Source organism: Danio rerio, chromosome 6, assembly GCF_049306965.1.
Source record: "Danio rerio strain Tuebingen ecotype United States chromosome 6, GRCz12tu, whole genome shotgun sequence".
Taxonomy (NCBI): Eukaryota; Metazoa; Chordata; class Actinopteri; order Cypriniformes; family Danionidae; genus Danio; species Danio rerio.
In genome coordinates this window covers 2694006-2717500 of record NC_133181.1, presented here as the reverse complement: position 1 = coordinate 2717500, position 23495 = coordinate 2694006, and the positions used below count along the sequence as shown (strand labels likewise).

At 36.4% G+C, this 23495-nt stretch overlaps 1 protein-coding gene across 1 annotated transcript in view; it reads right to left on the bottom strand.

Annotated features, from left to right (window-relative positions):
- The window catches only part of tgm2b (transglutaminase 2b), a 29969-nt gene that overhangs the window by 6057 nt on the left and 417 nt on the right, over positions 1-23495 (bottom strand). Inside the window, exons 2-9 of the mRNA NM_212656.2 lie at positions 13911-14090; positions 7148-7366; positions 6757-6875; positions 4766-4894; positions 4163-4343; positions 2699-2837; positions 2188-2291; positions 1533-1772 (exon numbers count right to left, since the gene is read on the bottom strand). Coding sequence (NP_997821.2) covers positions 1533-1772; positions 2188-2291; positions 2699-2837; positions 4163-4343; positions 4766-4894; positions 6757-6875; positions 7148-7366; positions 13911-14090 — 1311 coding nt within the window. The remainder of the gene's footprint in view (positions 1-1532; positions 1773-2187; positions 2292-2698; positions 2838-4162; positions 4344-4765; positions 4895-6756; positions 6876-7147; positions 7367-13910; positions 14091-23495) is intronic.

Here is a 23495-nt window from a genome sequence, read left to right as displayed (position 1 = left end):
TGATTTTCACCATGTTTTCAGATCTTACCCTGTTCTCACCCTGTTATTTAGTTGTTTATTTTATGTCTTTTGTTTTACCTGCTTTTTGGAAGAATTCTTCATCGGACTCGAACCCTGTCATTGTGGTAAACTCTTCTCTGCATCAAAAGTCCGCTAATATATGCGGCAAGCTGGACAAACTGGTAACAGCGGGAAAGCAGTCCACATGTAGCTAAGCAGTCAGCTGATAAGTGCGAGAAGGAACAGCGTCACACCGCCCCATAGCATTCGCTTTAAAGACGAAATGCAGCCATGTGTACCTCTGGCTACATATTTCAAGATCTTCAGAAATGTATACGGGGGTACGTTTTCACAATGAGTCTGTGTTAAAAAAACACTCTGACCCACTTTATGTTAAGTAGCCTTAACTAATATGTACCTACACAGAAATTAATCATTTGTTACAATGTCCTTATTGTGTAAATACATGTTTTTACAATGTACTTATGATACTGTATATCTGTAATTGCGCTGTTGTCCATCCCTTACACCTTAACCCAGCCTAAAACCTACCCATACCACCAAACCTGTCCCCAACCCTAATCGTATGCCACCTCAAGAGCACCAGAAGTGCTCTACAATACATTATCAACACAGTAAATACATTGTATTCATTTTTTGATGCAAGTAAATAGCAGTAACACTGAAACAAATACTGAAACATGAACGTTTTACTCAGTTAAAAGCACAAGTATCTATGCTAAAAAAGAAAAAACACACCTTTAAATTACACTCATGTATTAAAAAGTAAATGTATCATACCAAAAAAATAGAGAAGGATTTTTTTAACTCACTCTTACTCGCTTTCCTTTTCAAATAAATACATAAATCAATAAATAAATAAATAAAAATATTAATATTACAGATTTTATTTGCACTCCACTGAGCATGGAGCAGTGGAGATTAGCTTAATTCTTATTATGCACTTTAAATTACCATATTAAATGTGCATAATAAGATTAAAGTAAATAAAATGTTTAAAAATATATTTTTTTTTATAAAAATTTAAAAAGTACAATTAAAAAGTAGCAAAAAGTACCATTTCTTCTTTAGAAATGCATTCAAATAAAAGTACTGCCGCTGTGCTAACATATGTGCATTTGTAGCTCCGCCCTCTTTCGAAAAGAGCACAACCTCATTTGAATTTAAAGCAACAGTCACCAAATTGATTGGATCAAAGCCTATAATGGTCAGTTTCAAAGAGTAATAAAACATTATTTGTGTGGTATTTTGAGATGAAACTTCACACACAGACTCTAGGGACATCAGAGTCTTATTTAACATCTTGTGAAAAGGAGCCTAATAGGCTTCCCTTTAAATAAAATTGGAAAAAGCAAAAAGTGTGCATTCAATAAAAAGTAGTTGAATAGTAATGGAGTAAAATACAAATCCCGCCCCCCAAAAGGATACTTACGTACAGAAATGTACGCAAGTATCCTTTTGGGGGGCCGGATTTGTATTTGTATTTATAAAATATTTTATATTTGAAATACCTTCAGGGTATTTGTAGAGGTGTGTGATGTCTTCTCTCTCGTCTCGGCCGACGCTCTTGGTGCTGATCTTCTGGCCCACTTTCTGGTCATAGTTGATCTTTCTTGTGCTCCCGTCTTTAGACTTGAGGAAGTACACTAAATCTGCGTTCACCTCCGCGAACACGAACGGGGCGTCGTATTTAAAGGTGAGCTCTCCTTCTTTTATGGCCCGTACAGGAACCGGCCCGCAGCAGAACACACCTGAAAAACACATTTCACGTCATGTTCAGTGCTTATTTCAACATGAATGAACTCTTTTAGGCAGATAAAGCAATCATCTCTTAATATAGAGCAATGTCTCAATCAATCTATTATGAAAAGATGGACAAATTTGATTATGGTAATAGTTTTATAATAGTAATGATATGCCTTTTGTGCAACTTAAGTTCTAGTTTACTTAATTTTACTTAATAAGTTTTACTTTTAAAAATAAAAAATTAAAATAACTGAAAAGTGAAACAAGTTGAAAGAAATGCATTTATTTTAATTAAATTAAACATTTAAATTTTATTTTATTAATAACATTTTTATAATTTACTCAATTTATACTTAATTTCAGTGTAACAAAGCCATTTGTTTTCATTTTTAGCGTACTAATAAAATGAAATGTGCACACCTTCACTTTTCTCCTGCGGCGTTGGATCACTTGCCTGCCAGCCATCGAAACCCGGCGGGAGATCGGAACGACCCATCCAGCTCTCGACCCAACAGTGATAGTTCCTGCAGCACATGCAACAATATTCATTCATTCATTTTCCTTTGGCTTAATACCTTATTCATCAGGGGTCCCCACAGCGGAATGAACCGCCAACTTATCCAGCATATGTTTTGCACAGAGGATGCACAGCGGACACACACCCATACACTCTCACATTCGCACCCACACTCACACACTACAGCCAATTCAGTTGATCCAATTCCCCTTTAGCACATGTGTTTGGTCTGTGAGGGAAACCGGAGCACTAACCCAACACGGGGAGAACATGCAAACTCCACACAGAAATGCCAACTGGCCCAGCTGGGGCTCAAACCATCAACCTTTTTGCTATGAGGCCACATTGCTAACCACTGAGCCAGTAAATTAACATTTTTTTATTAAACTGTCCTTTTAATGAAGAAGTCGGTACCATATCATGTCTCTGGTGCTGCTGTGGTCAACTTCTCCTTTCTCGTTGACGTAGCGCTCGATCAGCAGGTTGCTGTTGGTGTCGTGGGCTGAATAATAGTTTGTTACAACTCTGCACGGGATCCCGACAGCACGAGCCACTGACAAAACAAACAACAAGCTGATCAACAGTGTTATCTAATGAACTGCTTCTAACAATGTATAAAATTAAAACATGACACGAGATAAGGGAAGATTTACATGGTTGTGGTCTCATAAAGCAAAACTGATTTCTCAATTAAAACATTAAGAATAATACACTTAGAGCTAAATACTGTACGTAATACTTTTTTTGTGTATATTATAGTTTTTCTGGTTAAAAATGTTTTTTTTTTAAAACTAGGCCAAATGTTAAGTTGTAAAGTAAATCCAAGAGGTTGTAAAAGCCTGACAGTCTTATTAGCATCCTGACTTGTGGCTAACCCTAACGCATAAATAAATAAATAAATAAATAAATAAATAAATAAATAAATAAATAAATAAATAAATAAATAAATAAATAAATAAATAAATAAATAAATAAATAAATAAATAAATAAATAAATAAATGTATAAATAAATAAATGCACAAATAAAAAAATATGTCAATAAATGTATACAGAAATCCATAAATAAATAAATGCATAAATAAATAAATACATGCATAAATAAATACATAAATGCATAATACAATAAATGCATAAATGCATGTATAAATAAACAAATAAATGCATAAATAAATAAATTCATGAACAGTTGCATAAATAAATAAATAATGTATACATAAATAATTGCATCAATAAATAAATGCATAAATAAACAAATAAATACATGCATAAATAAATACATGGATAAATAAATGCATAAATAAGCAAATAAATACATGCAAAAATAAATAAATACATGCATAAATAAATAAATGCATAAATAAATACATGCATAAATAAATAAATGCATTAATAAATAAATAAATAAATACATGCATAAATAAATAAATGCATAATAAATAAATAAATGCATTAATAAATAAATAAATAAATACATGCATAAATAAATAAATGCATAATAAATAAATAAATGCATAAAAAATGCATGCATAAACAAATGCATAATAAATAAATAAATGCATAAATAAATGCATGCATAAACAAATGCATAATAAATAAATAAATGCATGCATAAACAAATGCATAATAAATAAATAAATGCATAAAAAATGCATACAACACTTAAATGCTGCTAGTGATGGCACTTGCATATAAACGGTCTTCTCATTTTATGCTTGAACAACTAAACGAGTCTATTTAACTGATTCTATTTTAATTAAACTACTTTATCCATGCTGTAAAAGAAACATTAACCTTTCACCAGAAGTTTATTGGTAGCTGAAAAACCCTTGCTGTGCATGTAGCCCATTAAGGATCATGTATAAAGGGAGATTGAGAACCTGTGCAGGCGACGGCTGCAAACACCCAGCACTGGCCATACCGCACTGGCAGACACGAGCTCCTGTCCCACGTCCTTAGTATCTGAACGCTTCCTCCCCAGGACATGGGGCTCACGCCGCCGTCAAATGTGTCCCTCCAGCAGCCCTCCAGGACCCCTGAATCCTGGTCATTACTGTTGATCTGGAGGAGAATTTTATCTTTGTCATGATGACAGCACACAATATTTGACTAGATATTTTTCAAGACACTAGTATTCAGCTTAAAGTGACATTTAAAGGCTTAACTAGGTTAATTAGAGTAAATTTAGGGTAATTAGGAAAGTCATTGTATAACAGTGGTTTGTTCTGTAGATAATCCAAAACAAATATTGCTTAAGGGGCTAATAATATTGACCGTAAAATTAAACACTGCTTTTATTCTAGCTGAAATAAAACAAATAAGACTTTCTCCAGAAGAAAAAATATTATAGGAAATACTGAAAAATACCTGAATCTGTTCAACATCATTTGGGAAAAATTAAAAATAAATAAAAGAATTCACAGGAGGGTGAATATTATTTACTTCAACTGTATTGCATGTTTGTGTGTTTAGACTGTACTGACCATAGCACTCAGCACTCTGGTGACATAAATGACGTTTCTGCGTCCAGAACAGTCTTTGGCAGGGTTTCTTCTGTGTTTTGGGTTCATGTCGAGGATCCTGAAACACGCGTCCAGGATTCCCTCCTCAAACTACAGGAAGAAAAACACCAGAGGAACACAATGAAAACATGAATGAATGATGAACATGTTCCTCTCAAATATCTATAAAGAAGAACAGCACAGCAAAACATTTAAATAGATGGAGATTAAACTATAACTATAACTATAACAAACTATAACATTCTCTAAAAACTACTATACTATACTATACCTGCACTGTACTGTACTGTACTATACTATACTATACTATACTATACTATACTATACCATACTATACTATACCTGTACTATACTATACTATACTATACTATACCATACCTGTATTATACTATACTATACTATACCTGTATTGTACTATACTATACTATACTATACTATACTATACTATACTTTACTATACTATACCTGTACTATACTATACATGTATTGTACTATACTATACTATACTATACTATACCTGTATTGTACTATACTATACTATATTATACTATACTGTACCTGTATTGTACTATACTATACTATACTATACTATACCATACCTGTATTGTACTATACTATACTATACTATACCTGTATTGTACTATACTATACTATACTATACTATACTATACTTTACTATACTATACCTGTACTATACTATACCTGTATTGTACTATACTATACTATACTATACCTGTATTGTACTATACTATACTATATTATACTGTACTGTACCTGTATTGTACTTTACTATACTATACTATACTATACCTGTATTGTACTATACTATACTATACTATACTATACTTTACTATACCTGTACTATACTATACCTGTATTGTACTATACTATACTATACTATACCTGTATTGTACTATACTATACTATATTATACTATACTGTACCTGTATTGTACTTTACTATACTATACTATACTATACCATACCTGTATTGTACTATACTATACCTGTACTATACTATACCTGTATTATACTATACTATACTATACCTGTATTGTACTATACTATACTATAATATACTATACTATAACATACCTGTACTATACAATACAATACTACACCATACTATACTATACTATACTTGTGCTATATTATACTATACTGTACTATACCATAATTGTACTATACTAGACTATACTTGTGCTATACTATACTATACTGTACCTGTATTGTACTATGCTATACTACACTATACTATACTTGTGCTATACTATACTATAATATACTAGACTATACTATACCTGTGATATACTATACTACACTATTTTATACTACACTACACTACACTGTACTATACTGTACTATACTGTACTATACTGTACTATACTAAACAACTTCTCAGTGGATTCTTCCAAGAGAATATGATCCAAATGAATACATGTATGCCATATATGTGATTTTAAAATGATTAATTGTACAAACATTTCGGGTCGGGGAGAACTGAATTAATCTAGCCATCCATAAAAATAATAATAATAAAAAAATTATATATATATATATATATATATATATATATATATATATATATATATATATATATATATATATATATATATATATATATATATATATATATAAGTGGATTGAACATAAAACAATTAAGTTCTCCAAAAAAACATATTAATTATGTTATTTTAGCTCAATAACAAGAAGTTAATAAGAAGTTTGAACTACTTTAAAGAAGTAGACTAAAGTAACACTGATCTGGCCTTGCCCTTTGCAGAAATCACACACACATGTGAAATATTTCTCACCGTGCTCTGACAGCTCTACCTTCATTTGTGTCTCTGTGTGAGGCGGTGCTTTGGGCAGAGTTTTTTAGGTTGTGTTTTTCAGGAGGTGAGATCACCATATTGAGAAGAACAATATGTAATTGAGTGTGTGTTTTGGCACCTGTCCAAAGTTCCAGGCCAGCGGGACGGGGTATCCGGCATCGCCCCTGAAGATGATGCCATCCTGAGCCAAAACATACTCCGCCAGCTTCTCCTCATTGTCCATGTACACCACATCAACTGTAGGCCAAAAACACAGAGATTAATGGGGTTGGGGATTGTGCTACCCACTGCGCCTCCGTGATTTTGGACCCCCATTCAATCGAGTAATAACATTTAAACTGATATTTTAGATATTTTGAGAGATTTCAACTAGAAACAAGACACAAATTCTAAGTATGAAGATGTAATCCATTACCTCCAGATCACATTTATCTTAATGCCTCAAGGATACTGTATATCCTCACCTTCAGGCATGTGTGAAACACCCAAACGCATCTGTTTTCACTCACGTGGACACCAGGGATTGAAGAGCAGAATGAATTGGATCTGGATCCGCTCGTCTAGAGTCAGCGTGTAGTGTCCGATTGGAGCATCCGGAGCGGCGCAGATGGACAGACAGACGGATTCTCCTGGTGGACTGGAGACGGCGGCGCTCCAACATGAACTGTCCACCTCTGAGCTCAGGCTGAACACGGCTCTGGTGCCGTATTGCTGCTGCGGATCAGGACCTGTGTGCAAAGAGGGAAAAAAGGGAATTTCAGCTTTACTTGTAATAAAGGAGATACAGTAAAAGTCTAAATTACAAGCCCTGCTGTATATTGTTTTATCCCTAATTTATGTTTAATGGAGAGAAGATTTTTCAGCACATTTCTAATCATAATAGTTTTAATAACTCGTCTCTAATAACTGATTTATTTCATCTTTGCCATGATCACAGCACATAATATTTGACAAGATGTTTTTCAAGACACTTCTATACAGCTTAAAGTGACATTTAAAGGCTTAACTGGGTTAATTAGAGTAATTAGGAAAGTCATTGTATACAGGGCCGGAGTAAGCTGAACTGCCGCTCTAGGCAAAGAACAGTCACGCCGCCCTCTACCCGAAAATGAAGGCGGGGGGTTAGCGAGGGGGCTGACTCCGCCCTCTCTATTCTACCACCCTAGGCACGGATATAACTGAGGGCGCAGGTGGTGAGGGGGGTGTCGGAGACGCCGCCCTCTCTATTCTGCTGCCCTAAGCACCCGCCTAGGTCGCCTCTATGGACGCGCCTGCCCTGATTGTATAACAGTGGTTTGTTCTAGACAATGGGAAAAGAAATCACTAAAAGGGGTTAATAATATTGACCTTAAAAATGGTTTAAAAAAATTTATAGCTGCTTTTATTTTAGCTAAAATAAAACAAATCAGACTTTCTCCATAAGAAAAAATATTATAGGAAGTACTGTGAAAATTTCCTGAATCTGTTAAACATCAATTGGCATCCTGGACCATAAAACCATAAGCATATATTACAGGTTATAATATTAATCATCATCATCATCAGGGCCGGAGTGGGACTCCTTTTCAGCCCTGGAGTTTCAAGCCTCAGACCGGCCCACCTCAGTTCACGACTGATTATATTAAAATAAGGTCATTCCAATTCAGTTTCTAATTACACTATCACGTATTTTTTTGAGAAAACAGCTGCTTTAGAACTTCAAATGTTCAACAACCCTAACAGTATTATATGTCTTAACAATAAAAATGAAAAACAAAAAAACATATTCAGACGAGGATCGAACCCAGGTCAGCAGCGTCGTAATCTAACATGCTAACCACTGGACCACAACAGTTGAACATTGAGACATGACTCATATGACTTATATCATCATTAACCTGCAGGTTGGTTATATATAAAAAGAGCAGAGCTGCGGTAAAATAATTAATAAGAAGACTGCGGTCAAGTAAATAAATAAATTGAAAAAGTGTGGGACACCGGCCCTCGCGGCCAAAAAACGGACCGGCCCACTGGGAATTCTCCTTATCCTCCCGATTAGCCAATCTGGGCCTGATCATCATCATCAAAATAGGCGGTTCATGCAAAGAAAACAATCATTAGTTCCTGGTTCCCTCCTAATCTCCCGTCTGTTCAGCAATGGTTATACTATTTAATAGACATTGTTCGACTAGAACAGTCCACTGCCTTAATAAACAAAGCAAAGATTTCAACAATCCTTCAATGTAACCAAATACATAACAATTTGATCTCCATTATTAAAACTTAAGTGATTTAATTCAACAACATAGAAGAAACTATTAAAATGTCTCGGGATACAGGAGACAACAAACAATCTTTTCTTCTGTTTGATGTTTTACAATAATTTTAGTAGACACTTTATTCATTTATGTACTTCTCTGACATTCTGTATATAGTTTTTTTCTCTTATATTTATTTACAGGTTTCTGTATGATATATGTATATATTCATATATATGTGTGTTTGTTTGTGTAAATATATAATTTGTAATTTTTTATTTTTGTTTCATATTGTTATCAACCATGTTATACGCATTGTACCAAGTGAATGTTGAGAAATTCAGTTTATTACCATTGTTGATAACCAAGTTTATTAAAAACACAATAAAGTTTAAGTAAAAAAAAATTAAAAAATTCATTCTGCTGTGGCGACCCCAGATTAATAAAGGGACTTACCCGACTAAGAAAATGAATGAATGATTAATCAAAACAATGATTTTGACAGTATAGTATTGAAATCTTAAAACATGAATAAAAAAACAGTTTAACTTTTATTTAAAGTTTACAATGCAACCCCAAAATACAGTCAATCAATCATCAGTTGCTTTAGCCTGTGACAGAGTTCACATTGTTCTAAACCTAAAGATCAGCATTTTGGCCAGAATCTCCCTAAAATCCCCCTATATATCTCCTCCAGTGCTGAGGAATGTGTTCATCAGTGTCTGCATGTCAGTGAGTGTTTGACCTGTGCTTAAAGGCCGCGGGCTGGATTCCACAGACTCAGACTTGGAGTGTTTCCAGAAATCCCTCCTGTGAAATCTCTCCAAGCCCCTCGGGTATGACTAACAGAGGAGAGATCACATTTCCAGTCTCTACAGCAGCATAACTCAAACAACACAGTCATGTAGTGTGGTAAACTTTGCTGGGAAATCTGGTGAATTTGTCTGGGTGTAAGAAAGTAATCAGTGCTTGATTCAGGTCCTCTGTCCTCTAAATATTACACAAGTGAAGTGTATTTATGAACTAATTTTCGTTAAAATCACGTGATTATGATTGAACACAGCTGGTTCTGCATTAACTATGTATGATCCACCAATAAAGAGCCAGGGTTTCTCACTACAGTCATCTTCGATTTGAAGAATCCCCCCTTACTCCTCCACCTTTCCCTTTATAGGGTGGCACGGTGGCCCAGTGGTTACAGCAAGAACGTCACTGGTTCTAGTCCTTTAACATGCCAGCTGTCGTTTCTGTGTCGAGTTTGCACGTTCTTCCCATGCTCGCGTGGGTTTTCCCCAGCTTCTCCGGTTTCCTCCCACATTGCAAAAACATGCACAACAAGTGAATTGATCAATCTAAATTTAGCACTACAGTCGATCGCTCATCCAGCAGCACATCTCTTCATAGCAATCTTTTTAGTCATCAGCTCTTATCAAAAAAGGGGGAGTTGTTGAGATCCACCTGAGCTCAAAGCTCCCCTCTCGCCCTGCAAATGGGAGGGAGCCCAGGGCTCAAGGACCTTTTGAGCTCAGGGCTCTTTCCCAGGACAGCATGCCAAACTTGCTTATAATCAATCATCAGCTAAGTGTGAACTCTTGAAATCTCAGTTTTTTTTCTGAAGTAGTCCTAGTAAAAACACATTATAGTGAGCTCTGATTGGTTTCTGCAGCATCATGATAGGAAGCCCAGCTTTCTAAAAAATCTCGCAATGTGTGTGAATTCATTTTTCCCCAAAGAGAGACAGATTTTTAAATATATATTTTATAGACAGCTTGTTAATTAATGGTAAAATGTATTATAAATTTATTAGCCCTATTGTGAATATTTAATATTTTTTTATAATTATTAAAAATGTTGTTTAACAAAAATATAATTTTTAATTGTAATAGTTTCACTAACTAATTTCGAATAACAAATTTATTTTGTATTTGCCAACATGACACTATATAATATTTTGCTAGTTTTTTTGCAAGATACTAGTATTTAGCTTAAAGTGACATTTAAAGGCTTAAGTCATAGAATTCAATTCAATTCAATTCAGCTTTATTTGTATAGCTCTTTTACAATGTAGATTGTGTCAAAGCAGCTTCACATAAATGGTCATAGTAACTGGAACAGTGTAGTTCAGTTTTTAGTGTTTAAGTTCAGTTCAGTTCAGTTTAGCTCAGTTCAGTGTGGTTTAATCATTACTGAGAGTTCAAACACTGAAAAGCAAATCCATCGATGCGTAGCTCTACCAATCCTGAACCATGCGAGCCAGTGGCGACAGCGGAGAGGGGAAAAAAACTTCACCTGATAGGAGTGAAGAAAAAAACCTTGAGGGAACCAGACTTAGTTCGGCACAACCATTTTAATTTCTCCGCTGGCCAAAAGTCTTGTGCAGAGCTTCATTCGCCGTGGTTTAGGCTGGAAGATGGCCTCAGCGAAGACTCGTCTGTCCCTGGAGCGTCGCTGGAATCAGACTCATGTTCTTCACTCCCCACGACCATCAGCGCAGCAGCAGCTCAGGATATGGCCTGGTCCCGGATATGGAATCCTTGGGATCATCACGTCGCTGGTCTTGGATCCAATCAGTGACTCGGACCTCGGGATGAGTATCCCCAGGTGAAAATAGAGAATAAAGAGAATAAAATAGAACAAGAGTGGTTTGTCCTGTAGCCAGTTGAAAATAAATACTTCTTAAAGGAATGTGAAACAATATATTGTATTATAGTTTTAAAAGCAAAAATAAACAATAATAAAAAAACATGAATCACAAAATACAAAACAAAATGCAGATATTTTTCAGAGTGTACATTGGCATAATATGAATTAAAGAGAAAACAATCACTTCATCCAATGTCTAAAGAAGTGGCTCACCCAAAAATGAAAATGTACTCAATATTAACCTGTAACCATTGGCTTCCATAGCAGGAAAAAGAAAAACTATGATTACAGGTTTCCAGCTTTCTTAAAATATCAGCTCTTATATTCAACAGAAGGAAGAACTCAAGTAACAAGTGAAGTGCTAATAAATAATGACAGAATTTCCATTCTTGGGTGAACTATCCCTTCAAATTAATAAACAAATCCTTGACAGCGTCCTTTCAGGAATTCCCCAACTAACTCTGTTCTCATAAAGCAAACAAAAAGCATATTGGCGGGGGAGGATGCTGGAATGTTTCTACAGTACATTTTAAACAATAGTAATCTACAGCCTAGGGTGGCATAAAGTCTAGAAACAGCCCTGCCTACAGTCTATCATCCACTAGAGCTCTATATTTACATTGGCTCAAACTATTAAGAAAGAATAAAGCCGGTGAGGTGTTTTGAAAACGTTCACCAAAACAAAGAGTACTGCAGTTGACACTATCAGGGTCACTTCTGACGAGTTTACACGGGCGATATCTCTCCTCAGATTCTGTTAAACGCGCCAGATGCTCTTGTTTTCATGACACTGGAGTTATCAGAGTGTGAACAGAGTCTTTCCTGTCTGAACGCCAGCGGTTACACACTCCTCATGCTGAATAATGTCTTCATGTTATCTCGTCTTCCAGCATCTCCTGTACACGGCAGAATCTATCCCGGAGAGCGATTCATTTCATCCTCACTCGAACTCCAACTGAACTAATGTTCATTCATTTATCTTAACTTGTAAAGAATGAACTCCATCCTCTTTAGGAAACTGCAGAGAGCCTCTCAAATTTCATACATAATATTATTAGCATTTAAGTGCTCAAAAATATGCATAAAAATGTATCTTTTTTATCAAATAATGTTTTTTTTTTATAAAAGACTCAAAGATGAACCTAGAAGGGATAACGCTGCGGCCGAAAGCTAACAACAATTATTTATAATAATAATTAAATTATACATTCATTTTATTTTATTCATATTTTTATAATCATAATTCATATTTTTAATTCAATTACCCATTCAATTGTATTTATTACAGTTTATCAGTTCAAAATACACTCACCGGCCACTTTATTAGGTACACCTGTTTAACTGCTCGTTAGTGCAAACTTCTAATCCAGAGGTTCTTAAAGTGGGGGTCGGGACCCCCCAAGGGGTCGCGGGACAATGAAGGGGGGTCGCCTGGTGATTTTTAAAAATCAATTCATTTTTATGAAACCTTAAGACTTACTGTATTTTATCAATAACCTACTGAAGAGAAAAAAAATTGTCGTTTATAGTTACTATAGTAGCTTATAGTTACTAGTTCTATTGGATTGCGACTTCTCGGGTAATTACATTATCCTAAAGACACAGCAATACTGTCAGATGCAGCAGATTTTGTAACACCAGGTTAAACTTTCTAGCCCATTTACAACACTGACATACATAAAAAAACAAAAAAAAAAAAACAAAGAATAGACTTTTGTCCATTGGTGTGTTTGTGCGCGTCATTGCATACAAGGTTTCTGTATTTATAACCACCACCTCAGAGAATATTGGGGGTCACGAGTCACTGGCATTGACATTTTGGGGGTCGCGGGCTGAAAAGTTTGGGAACCCCTGTTCTAATCGGCCAATCACATGGCAGCAGCTCTGAGATCTGAGTATTTCAGAAACTGCTGATCTACTGGGATTTTCACGCACAACCTTCTCTAGGGTTTACAGAGAATGGTCCGACAAAGGGAAAATATCCAGTGAGTGGCAGTTTCTTTGGGCACAAATGCCTTGTTGATGCCAGTGGACAGAGGAGAATGGCCAGACTGGTTCCAGCATCATGGATGTACAGCAACTGCGTGATGCGATCATGTCAATATGGAGGAAAATTTCCACTACCTTGTTGAATCTATGCCACAAAAGATTAAGGCAGTTCAAAAATGAGTCCAACCCAGTACTAATAAGGTGTACCTATTAAATTGGCCAGTCAGTGTAGGTAATTTACAATACGATTTCCAAATATTATATTATTTACTATGAACACTAATATTTTTAATGTGGATGTGAACAGCGTATCACACACAAATACAAATACACACACACACACACACACACACACACACACACACACACACACACACACACACACACACACACTCATCATTACCAGTCTCTGCAGTGATGTTGATCTGACTGTATCCGGGCTGGTATGAGCCGGAGTTGAGCTGCAGGTTGATGGTGAAGGCCTGTCCTCTCCTCACGATGAGCCGGTCTGTGCCGTTCAGCTCCGTGTGGTGGTCCGTGTTATTAAATTTACACGCCAGATCCCATGAGCCGATGTCCAGAGCTGAAGCAACACAACGGAAGAATTTTTACATCTCTGAGTATCACCATGCACATTAGATTAAACATCCACTTAAAAGCACAGTATGTCATTTTCTCCACTAGAGGGCGTGTATTCACAATAAACAAAGGTGTATTTTGATGATAAAATATATATTGCAGTATATTTGGTGCAATAGATCGTACAACAATAAATAGATATTGTGACAGACCTAGCTCACTCAGTGTATTACACTGACAAAGTGTGGACTCTGATCTGTGTGTTTCAGGTGTGTTGAGACTGTGAACTTGAGTGTGTGAGATAGAGATGCAATGCAAAGAATGCAATGCAAATGTAAAGCATGTGGTTTATGTTTAACAGATGCATCTTCACGGGCACACATATGTCACTGATTGACTTCTGACACACGACTCAATGCATAGAGTTGTCTTGTTTGATCATTACCTTGTGCCTTTTTAATGTAGCTATTAACTTTCCTTTTTTAAATATAAGGCACAGTAACACAAAAAAGGCACAAGTGTGTTTCTTTACATGTGTTGGTCAAAGACAAGATGTCCTCATCAAATGCATGTGTTCCCCGTGTTGTCCTGGGTTTCCTCCGGGTGCTAAACACATGGTGAATTGGATGAGGTAAATTGGCTGTAGTGTATGAGTGTGAATGAAAGAGTGTATGGACGTTTCCCAGTGATGGGTTGCAGCTGGAAGGGCATCCACTACGTAAAACATATGGTGGAATAGATCATTCCAGGCGATTCATTCCGCTGTGGCGACCCCTGATAATTAAGGGGCTAAGCTGAAGGAAAATGAATAGATGAATGGTTATACTTTCTTTTAAGGTGACAGTAATGTTAATGAATTCTGTGTATTTACTATGCAGTTCGGTTTAGAATGTGGGTTAGGATTTGGGTTATTAGCATGTAATCACACATAGTTACCTGTAATTATTCAACCCAAGCTCATTCTGGAAACGTAGCCCCGCGGATGTTTTTGGAGACCACGATTTACGTGGCTGGAGGTACGTATAGCCGTATTTCGTTTTTTCAAGCGAACGCTTGGTGTGACACCGCTCCTCTTTGCGCTTGCTGGCTAGGCTGACGGCTCGCCTCCTTCGTGTGGAGAGCTTTCCTGCCACAACCAGTTTGTCCGGTTAGCTCGTCGTGTTACATCGGCGAAGCGGAGGAAGAGCCGGGCGCATTCGAGACCGGGTTCGAGTCCGGGGAAGAGAGGTTCCAGAAATCAGGTAAGACAAAAAACAGATTTAAAAAAAATAAAGTGAACGAGTTTGTAACGGAGCGAGAATGCGGTGAAAGCCGAAAACACGAGGGCTTTTCTTTTTCTGCACGGCTTTCGTAAATAGTCGCTTGGGTTTAGGGAAGAAGGAGGAGGAGGAGGGCGGCCGGGTCGGCCAATTGGCCGTCCGCCCAGTCAATCGTTCAGTCATTCAGCCAATCGGTCAGCGGACAGAGACAGTTGCTCGACAGTGGCCTCCGGCAGCTTTTTACGCGAGAAAAGCGTGCTCGGGAAAGGCATTTGAGACACGAAAAAGCACACACAGCAGCCTCTCACAAATTCGCAAAAACAAAAACTGCACAAATACGTACCTCCCGGGACGTATTTCGCGGTCTCCAGAAACGTCCACGGGGCAACGTTTCCAGAATGAGCCTGGGTTGTAATTATTACAGTAAATATATGTTTAACAAGGACACTGTAAAAGTAAAGTGTTACCCATTATACTTATTCTAATATTTATTTATTAAAACATGTAAAAGTGTAAGAGATCATGCTCAATTTTAATATGCACTTCATTTTTTAAAGGATTTTATATTTAATATACTGTGAGTGTTACCCAATATACTTATTCTAATATTTAATGATTAAAACATATAACAGAGTAAGAGATCATGCGCAATTATAATATGCATTTAATGTTTTTTAAAGATTTTGTACATAATATACTGTAAGATATTTGACTTTTGGTTTATTAAAACAAATAATAATATTAGGTCTGAAATATGTGCTAAAATACTTCCCAAAGAAGTCCAAAATACTGCACTTAGATTGACTTAAAACATGCAACTTGTTTTTATTATTTATTACTTTTTTTTTTTTTTTACTTTAAAAGCACAACAACTTACAACTTTGGTCCCACAAACATTCACACCAAAATTGACAATAAAGCATGCAATATACAAACAATCCATACATAAGTATAGTAATAACAGATTAATAGAATTAAACAAAAAAAATACTATTACTATTGCAAAAAGGAAACAAGTAATAAAATAAATACACTAATAAAAAAATTCTAATAAAATAATAATCTTCTGTTTTAACTTAAATTGGTCTAATCCTCTTCAATTGAACTATTTCTTGCAGAATTTATGTCTTTAAAGTAAGCCATGAAAGGTTGCCAGACTTTATAGAATTTGTCTTCTTTCTTTTTTAGTGAGAATCTGATTTTCTCCAGTTCCAATTGTTTTATTACATCCCGCATCAGATGTGTGTATATATATATATATATATATATATATATATATATATATATATATATATTTATATATTTATATATATATATATATATATATATATATATATATATATATATATATATATATATATATATATATATATAAATATATATATAGGAGCAGCTTTCTGTTTGCAGTTTAATAATATTAACCTTGGTGCTAGTAGACAGACAAATGGAACTATATTTTTGTTCAGTACTGTTTTTAGCTATCTGGAAATCAGTAATGCCTAGAACTGCTATACGGGGATCTGGATCTATCGACCTATTGTTAGAAATATATTTTCCCAGTATGATGATAATTTTGGGCAGCTCCAAATCATACGAGCCAGTGATGCCGGTTCTAGCCCACACTGATTACATGCAGGGTCCACTTCTGGAAATATCTTATTAAGTTTTTGTTTGGAGCAATATAAACAATGTATTATATTAAACTGTATGAGGCCATGCCTTGTGCATACTGATGATCTGTGGAAAACAACTTTCAGCATTAAATTCTTTAGATGAAATATCTTGGAAAAATGTCTGCAATGATGTTATAATAATATCTCAAATCTCAAAGTGATGTGCCATTAATGGAGACTGTGCAATAAGGTGATGCTGATGAATTTTCAGATGTTCATCTACAAACTGAGACTCATGAGAAAGCAGATGGACTTTCTCCTCTCAGTATGCTGTAAACCAACCATCCTGCGGTGAAGAAATTAGTCTCAGACCTGCCAGAAAGAGTGTGTGTTTAATGGGGAATGTGCGCAGTGGGGTTCCTCTGTTTCCTATCAGTAAAGTCGATGTTGTAATCTTTACCAAAGCTTTGATCCTGGTCTGAAGAGATGCCGCTGCCTCCAAAAACACTGTGTGTGAGTGTGTGTGTTAGGGCTGCATGTTACTTGGAAAATATGTGACATGCATGCGATATTGATACTTCTTACGATATAACATCTCACTAGAAAAATGCTATTTTAATATTTTATGCTGTTTTAAAATCATTTATTTATGTAATGATATTAAAATAAACAGGTAACATATATTTTCAGATCTAATTAAATCTAATTCAGACTAAAAATCTGCATTAAGGTGCAAACATTTCATCTTTACAACACTATGAATGAGCGAAAAACTTCAGAAGATATTCTAACTCTGATTGGCTGATCTAGACTCCACCCATTAGTGTTTATTTTCAGCTCTGGGTTCACCTTTGGGCCGCTCCAGCCAATAGCAGAGCAGCAGCTACTGAGGAGGAAGGTCTAAAGATAGTAAGGTCCCATCTGATTGGTCAAATTTAGATAAACATCCAATGCATACAATAAATGCAATCTATTGCTCATGTCTGCGAGATGTAAATTATTATCACAAAAACATTAATTTTGTGATACCTTGTGCAGTTCTAGTGTGTGTGTGACACTTCTGTTTAGCTTTTAGACTGAAGTTGTTATTATTCTGACTAAATGAAGACCTGCACTGTTATTCTGGAGCCGTTCAGTGTCTCAAACAGCACATTTAAAAGACCAAACCACTGAATGAATGGAACTGAACAGCACAAAAGTGAAAGATATTGGCTGTTTCTCAATATGCGTTCTCGTCTGTACTTGCGTTCTTGTGTCCTCGTGAAACGTCATCAACCGTCGCCAAAGTACTGTTCCAATTCAAAGTTCACATCTTTCCAAGTACACATGAAATTCCCGGATGTGTACTTCCTCTGGCCTTTTACCAAGGTTGCATCGAGAAGTGACTTGTGCGAACTTGCGAAGCTCAGGTATCCCAGATACTCTAAAAATACTCCTTTACTGTGTCACAAAATAAAGTTTTAAGAGTTTTTCAGGCGAGAATGTCATTGTTTTAAACTCGAATCGGCAGTTTATTCACAAAGATAGCGCTTCTTTAACGATGTGGCTCAGCTTATGCGGACTCCAACTCCCAGCCTGCCAGCGGGAGCTCCGTCATCAGCTCCCCTGCAAGAGTAACTTTACTTCGGCCAGGCCATCTCGGACGTACTGCTGGATCTCATCTCTCCATTGTAGTTAAAACATGATATTTAATACATCTTGGGAATATCTAATGGACAGTTTTTGGTCTTATAAATCTATTATTTATTCTCAGCTGTATTATATTAGCAGTGTATTTTGTTACCTTTTATAATTGTCTTTAATTATGTTACCGTGTTGTACGCTGTTTGTCTTTGTTTACCAAATTGTTTGACGTAATCTTTATTTCTTATTATGAATGTCTTTATTTCTTATCGTGTGTATAATTACCATTGTAGTTTATTAAATCTGATAATCAAAGACACGGGTCTGTGTATAATAACTCATTTTAATTCACATTTATATGAATATATGTGTACATTTTCTTAAATCAAAAATGTAGATTTATAATATTAATATAATATTAATTAAATCATTTTATTGGTAATGTACAGTGAAACTGATGAATCCATGGTGAGGTAAGTGACGTTATGAAGTACACTGCTGTTCCATTTGTAGGAGCACCCGACTTGTGTCCTCGCGTCCTCGGGAGTTTGTTCTTCCAAGTCTGAACTTGGCAAGTCTGAACTTCCAAGGACGCAAGTCCGAACTTTGCGTACTTGGTATTGAAAAACAGCCCCTGTTCTATTATAAGTAGATGAGAGAAATTAAAAGTCTTACACTATGGATCACCAAACTTGTTCCTGGAGGGCCGGTGTCCTGCAGATTTTAGCTCCAACCCTAATCAAACACACCTAAACTAGCTAATTAAGGTGTTACTATGTATACTTGAAACACCCAGGCAGGTGTGCTGAGGCAAGTTGGAGCTAAACCCTGCAGGGACACCGGCCCTCCGGGGCCGAGATTGGTGACCCCTGTCTTAGTCTCTCCTACCTCATTAAATCCTTTGCTGTAATTTTCCATCTATGGTTCGGTCACCGGCTGCCTATTCTGACTAAATATAGTAAATATTTTTAGTGGAGCACATGGTAAACAGCTGTCAAGACTTAATGTTTACACGCCGTACAGAAGCTCATTCACGGAGACGCTTCAAAGCATCAGTGGCGTTTACATGCGGGAGTGGAAAACTACAAGAAAACACTACATAAACCAAGACATTTAATGACGACAAGCGGTTTAACAAACCACAGTTAACCATTCACACAGAACAGAGATGCTTAAAGGGATAGCTCACCCAAAAATGATGATTTCCTGTTGATTCGTTCACCCACAGCTTATACAAGATGACTTTGACTCTTCAGTAGGTCATTAAAGAAGATTTTGAGCTGAATGCATGGTCGTCAGATTCATATAATGGCAGTAAATGGTTACAGGTTTTTTTTAGATATAACATAAACACGAGTGCAGATCAATAGTCATGTAGTTTAATAGACAATAATTTAATCCACAGCCTGGTCAAACAGTTTTCGGCGCATGTGCAATTGTAATCAATTACAAATGGACTACAATCAGACTACAGTCGCACATGCGCAGAAAACTGTTTGAGCTGGTTGTGGATTAACCAATCGGCAACCTCCCGCTCTCCCTCAGGAAGCCAATACGGAAGTAACTAAAACTGCAATTCATCCGAAATCCCGCTAGTCCTGGCCGCTCCTGGCTCCAAAACAGAGCAAATTTCAATTGAGCCCACTGTTAGAATGGCCAACTTTACAGCAGAAATAAAGGTGTTTACAGCCTGGTACAAAAAAAGATTTTGGTTAATACAGCTAATATTACCCTTCATGAGAACTGTGAGGGGGGCGAATTTTTTTTATAACTCATCCGTTTCCTTTATATTAAGTTATATTAAGTTTGCATAATTAAGGGCGTGGCCACTTGAGTGACAGCTAGGTCTCGTTGGTCGCCGTCACGTCACCTCAGCTGAATCCTGCAGATTAGCCACTGAACTCGGCATATTTATCGTATTTCTGTGTTGTTTTATGTGGCTTTATGTGGCGTTTTGGACTTGTTTCCTACAATTATTAGATGGCATGGCATGCTGAGTGCACTTAATTGTGCTCACAAACCATTCACGTGGCCTCCGTTTCCCATGTGAGTAAAGTTATATACTTATATATCTCTATACATGTATTTGATTTATTTAAGATCATTTATCGTTTATATTTATATTCAGAGCTGTAATGCACTCCAGAATCTGACGAATTGATTAGCTGTAGGCTCTAGATCAGTCATCTGAAGCGTTGTCATACAGTGTTATGCTGGATTTCATCAATAGTCTTACATTAACTAACACAGACTGTATCTGAAGGGTTTAGAAGTAATTTGCGTTTTCCTCCTGTTGAAAAACGTCATAAGAACAATGTTTAGTGGCTCAATGTGTTACAGCTAGGGATGGGAAGATAAACCGATATGTATCGATACGCGGTCATGCGCGTGCACGATGCGAGTGCATCGGTAGAGCAGCAGAGGATGAATGAAATATTAAAAGCAAATCGAGATGCATCGGTTTTTGCGAGATGCATCGATTTTTCCAAGATACAACTTATCTTTTTAATATAGAATGTATTTTTTTATTTATTAACAAGTGTTGTCAAACTGTTTTTAGCGCATAATTTAATCGACCTACATAAAGTAAGCCTTAGCAACGGATTTGCGGATGTGCACACTTACAGCAGTTTTTTTAAAAGTCTAAACACTTTATTGATATAGTGTACAACCAAGCACAAGTGGTCAGAATACAAACGAGTCGCAGGTGATAAAGTATTAAGCGTTTCTCCCAAAGTAAAGTGTGTCTGAACCAGGTCCAAGCTAAATGCCAGCAGGTGTCTGTAGCTCCGCTCACTCTCCGCCTCTTTGCCCTTGTTTGGTATCCCGCCGTGGGTGTGATGACGCGCGAACAAAATGGCGACGGTTGGCCGTGCCTACTTGTGGCTTTTTTAGAAACCTATGGGTGACGTCACGGACACTACGTCCATATATTTTACAGTCTATGGGATTAACAAACCCAGGCTCATTCTGAAAACGTACCCCTATATACATTTTTGGTGAGCGCCAAATACGTCCCAGGAGGTATGTTTTTTGCAGTTTTTGTTTTGCGAATACACTAGAGGCCACTGTGTATGATTTGTGAGTTCTCAAATTTCTCTTGCGAGTGCCATTTGCGCCAGCTCTTCTTGCGTAAATCCACCGGAGGCCGCTGTGAACTGACTGATTGACCAATAGTCTGACCCACCCTCCTCCTTCCCTAAACTCAGTGCTTTCAAATCAATCCAGAAAAAGAAAAGCCCTCACAGCTTGATTTTTACCACGTTTTCAGATCTTACCACATACTCACCCTGTTATTTACTGGTTTATTTTCTTATTTGGCTTTTGTTTTTGTCTTACCTGCTTTCTGAGACTGTTTTTCGCCAAACTCGAACCCCGTTTTCGTGGTCAACGCTGCTCAAAATTAGGGTTGGGTCGATAGACGATGCCATCATCCATCGCAATTCACCCCCATCGCAAACCCGCTCGCGAAAAATACACACTTAGACCCAGTTTACACTAATACGTCTCAGTTTTAAAATGGCATTTTAAAACGAAAACAATCCACATCCACACTGTCGTTTCATCTAGCATTTCTGAACAGCCCTCAGTCCATACTATACTGCTGAAAACGCACATCACGTGACCACACACACACACACACACACACACTGTTATGTGCTCGTCTGAGCTCCAGGCAGTCAGCAGGTGCTTTGAGCACAAACCCCAGAGAGCAGTGCACGTCGGACAGTTTTTCAAGGATGTACCACTGCATCGCGTCTCACTATAGTTGTTAAACATGATATTAAATTAATCTCATCTCTATCTAACAACCATTTAGTCTTTTCAATCTATCACGGTGTCATACCAGCGCGTAGCGTTGGTTTTAAAGATGAAATGCAGACATATGTATCTCTGGCTACATAATTTGCAATCTCCAGGAATGTATATAGGCAGGGCTGGAGCAAGCTGAACTGCCGCTCTAGGCAAAGGATGATCACGTCGACCTCAACCCGAAAGTTGAGTTGGCCCTGTATATAGGGATAAGTCTTCAGAATGAGCCTGGGTTGTGGATTAAAGCTAATAATATTGTAAATAATGTTCAATTTCTTACACAGACCAATCGTTTGGCTTCACAAGACCTCAATGTGTCTTCAGGAGCCATGTCTATGATTTGGACTCATTTGTATGAGTTTATTTTAAAAATAAAAACATGTCCCTATTCACTGCCATGATATGAATCACCAAGAACCACAGATTCAGCTCAAAATCTTCATTAATATTCTACTGAGGAAACAAAGTTACCAACATCTTCAACCTGTGGGTGAGTAAATTAACAGCAAATGCTCATTTTTAAGTGAACTATGCCTTTTATGAATGTCGCCTACACTGTCTACCTCATCATGGGTGAAGATCTTAAAATGTAGGCAGAAAGACAAATGAAAGATGCATTATCTGCAAGCATTCGACATGTGCATCTAATCACACACAACACACACACAATATATAAAAGAATACATGAATTATTCAAAAATAATATGCATTGAAATCTATACTAGTAAAGGCAACATTCTCAGTCCATTCATGCAACTTATTGATTTCCGAAATATTTTATTAGATGTCAATCAAATGCTCTTAAGAATGTTACTACCTGTATCAGAATATTCTTAGAATGTATACAAGTGTAAAATAAACATGCAATCATATATACTGCATGCATAATAATGTTGTGCTGTTGTCTGAACATTCAAAATGTTTAGTTTATACATACATACATACACACACACACACACACACACACACACACATATATATATATATATATATATATATATATATATATATATATATATATATATATATATATATATACAGTTTGTTTATCCATTATTTTTAGACATCAAGTAAATATATACAGTTTAGCAGTATATATAT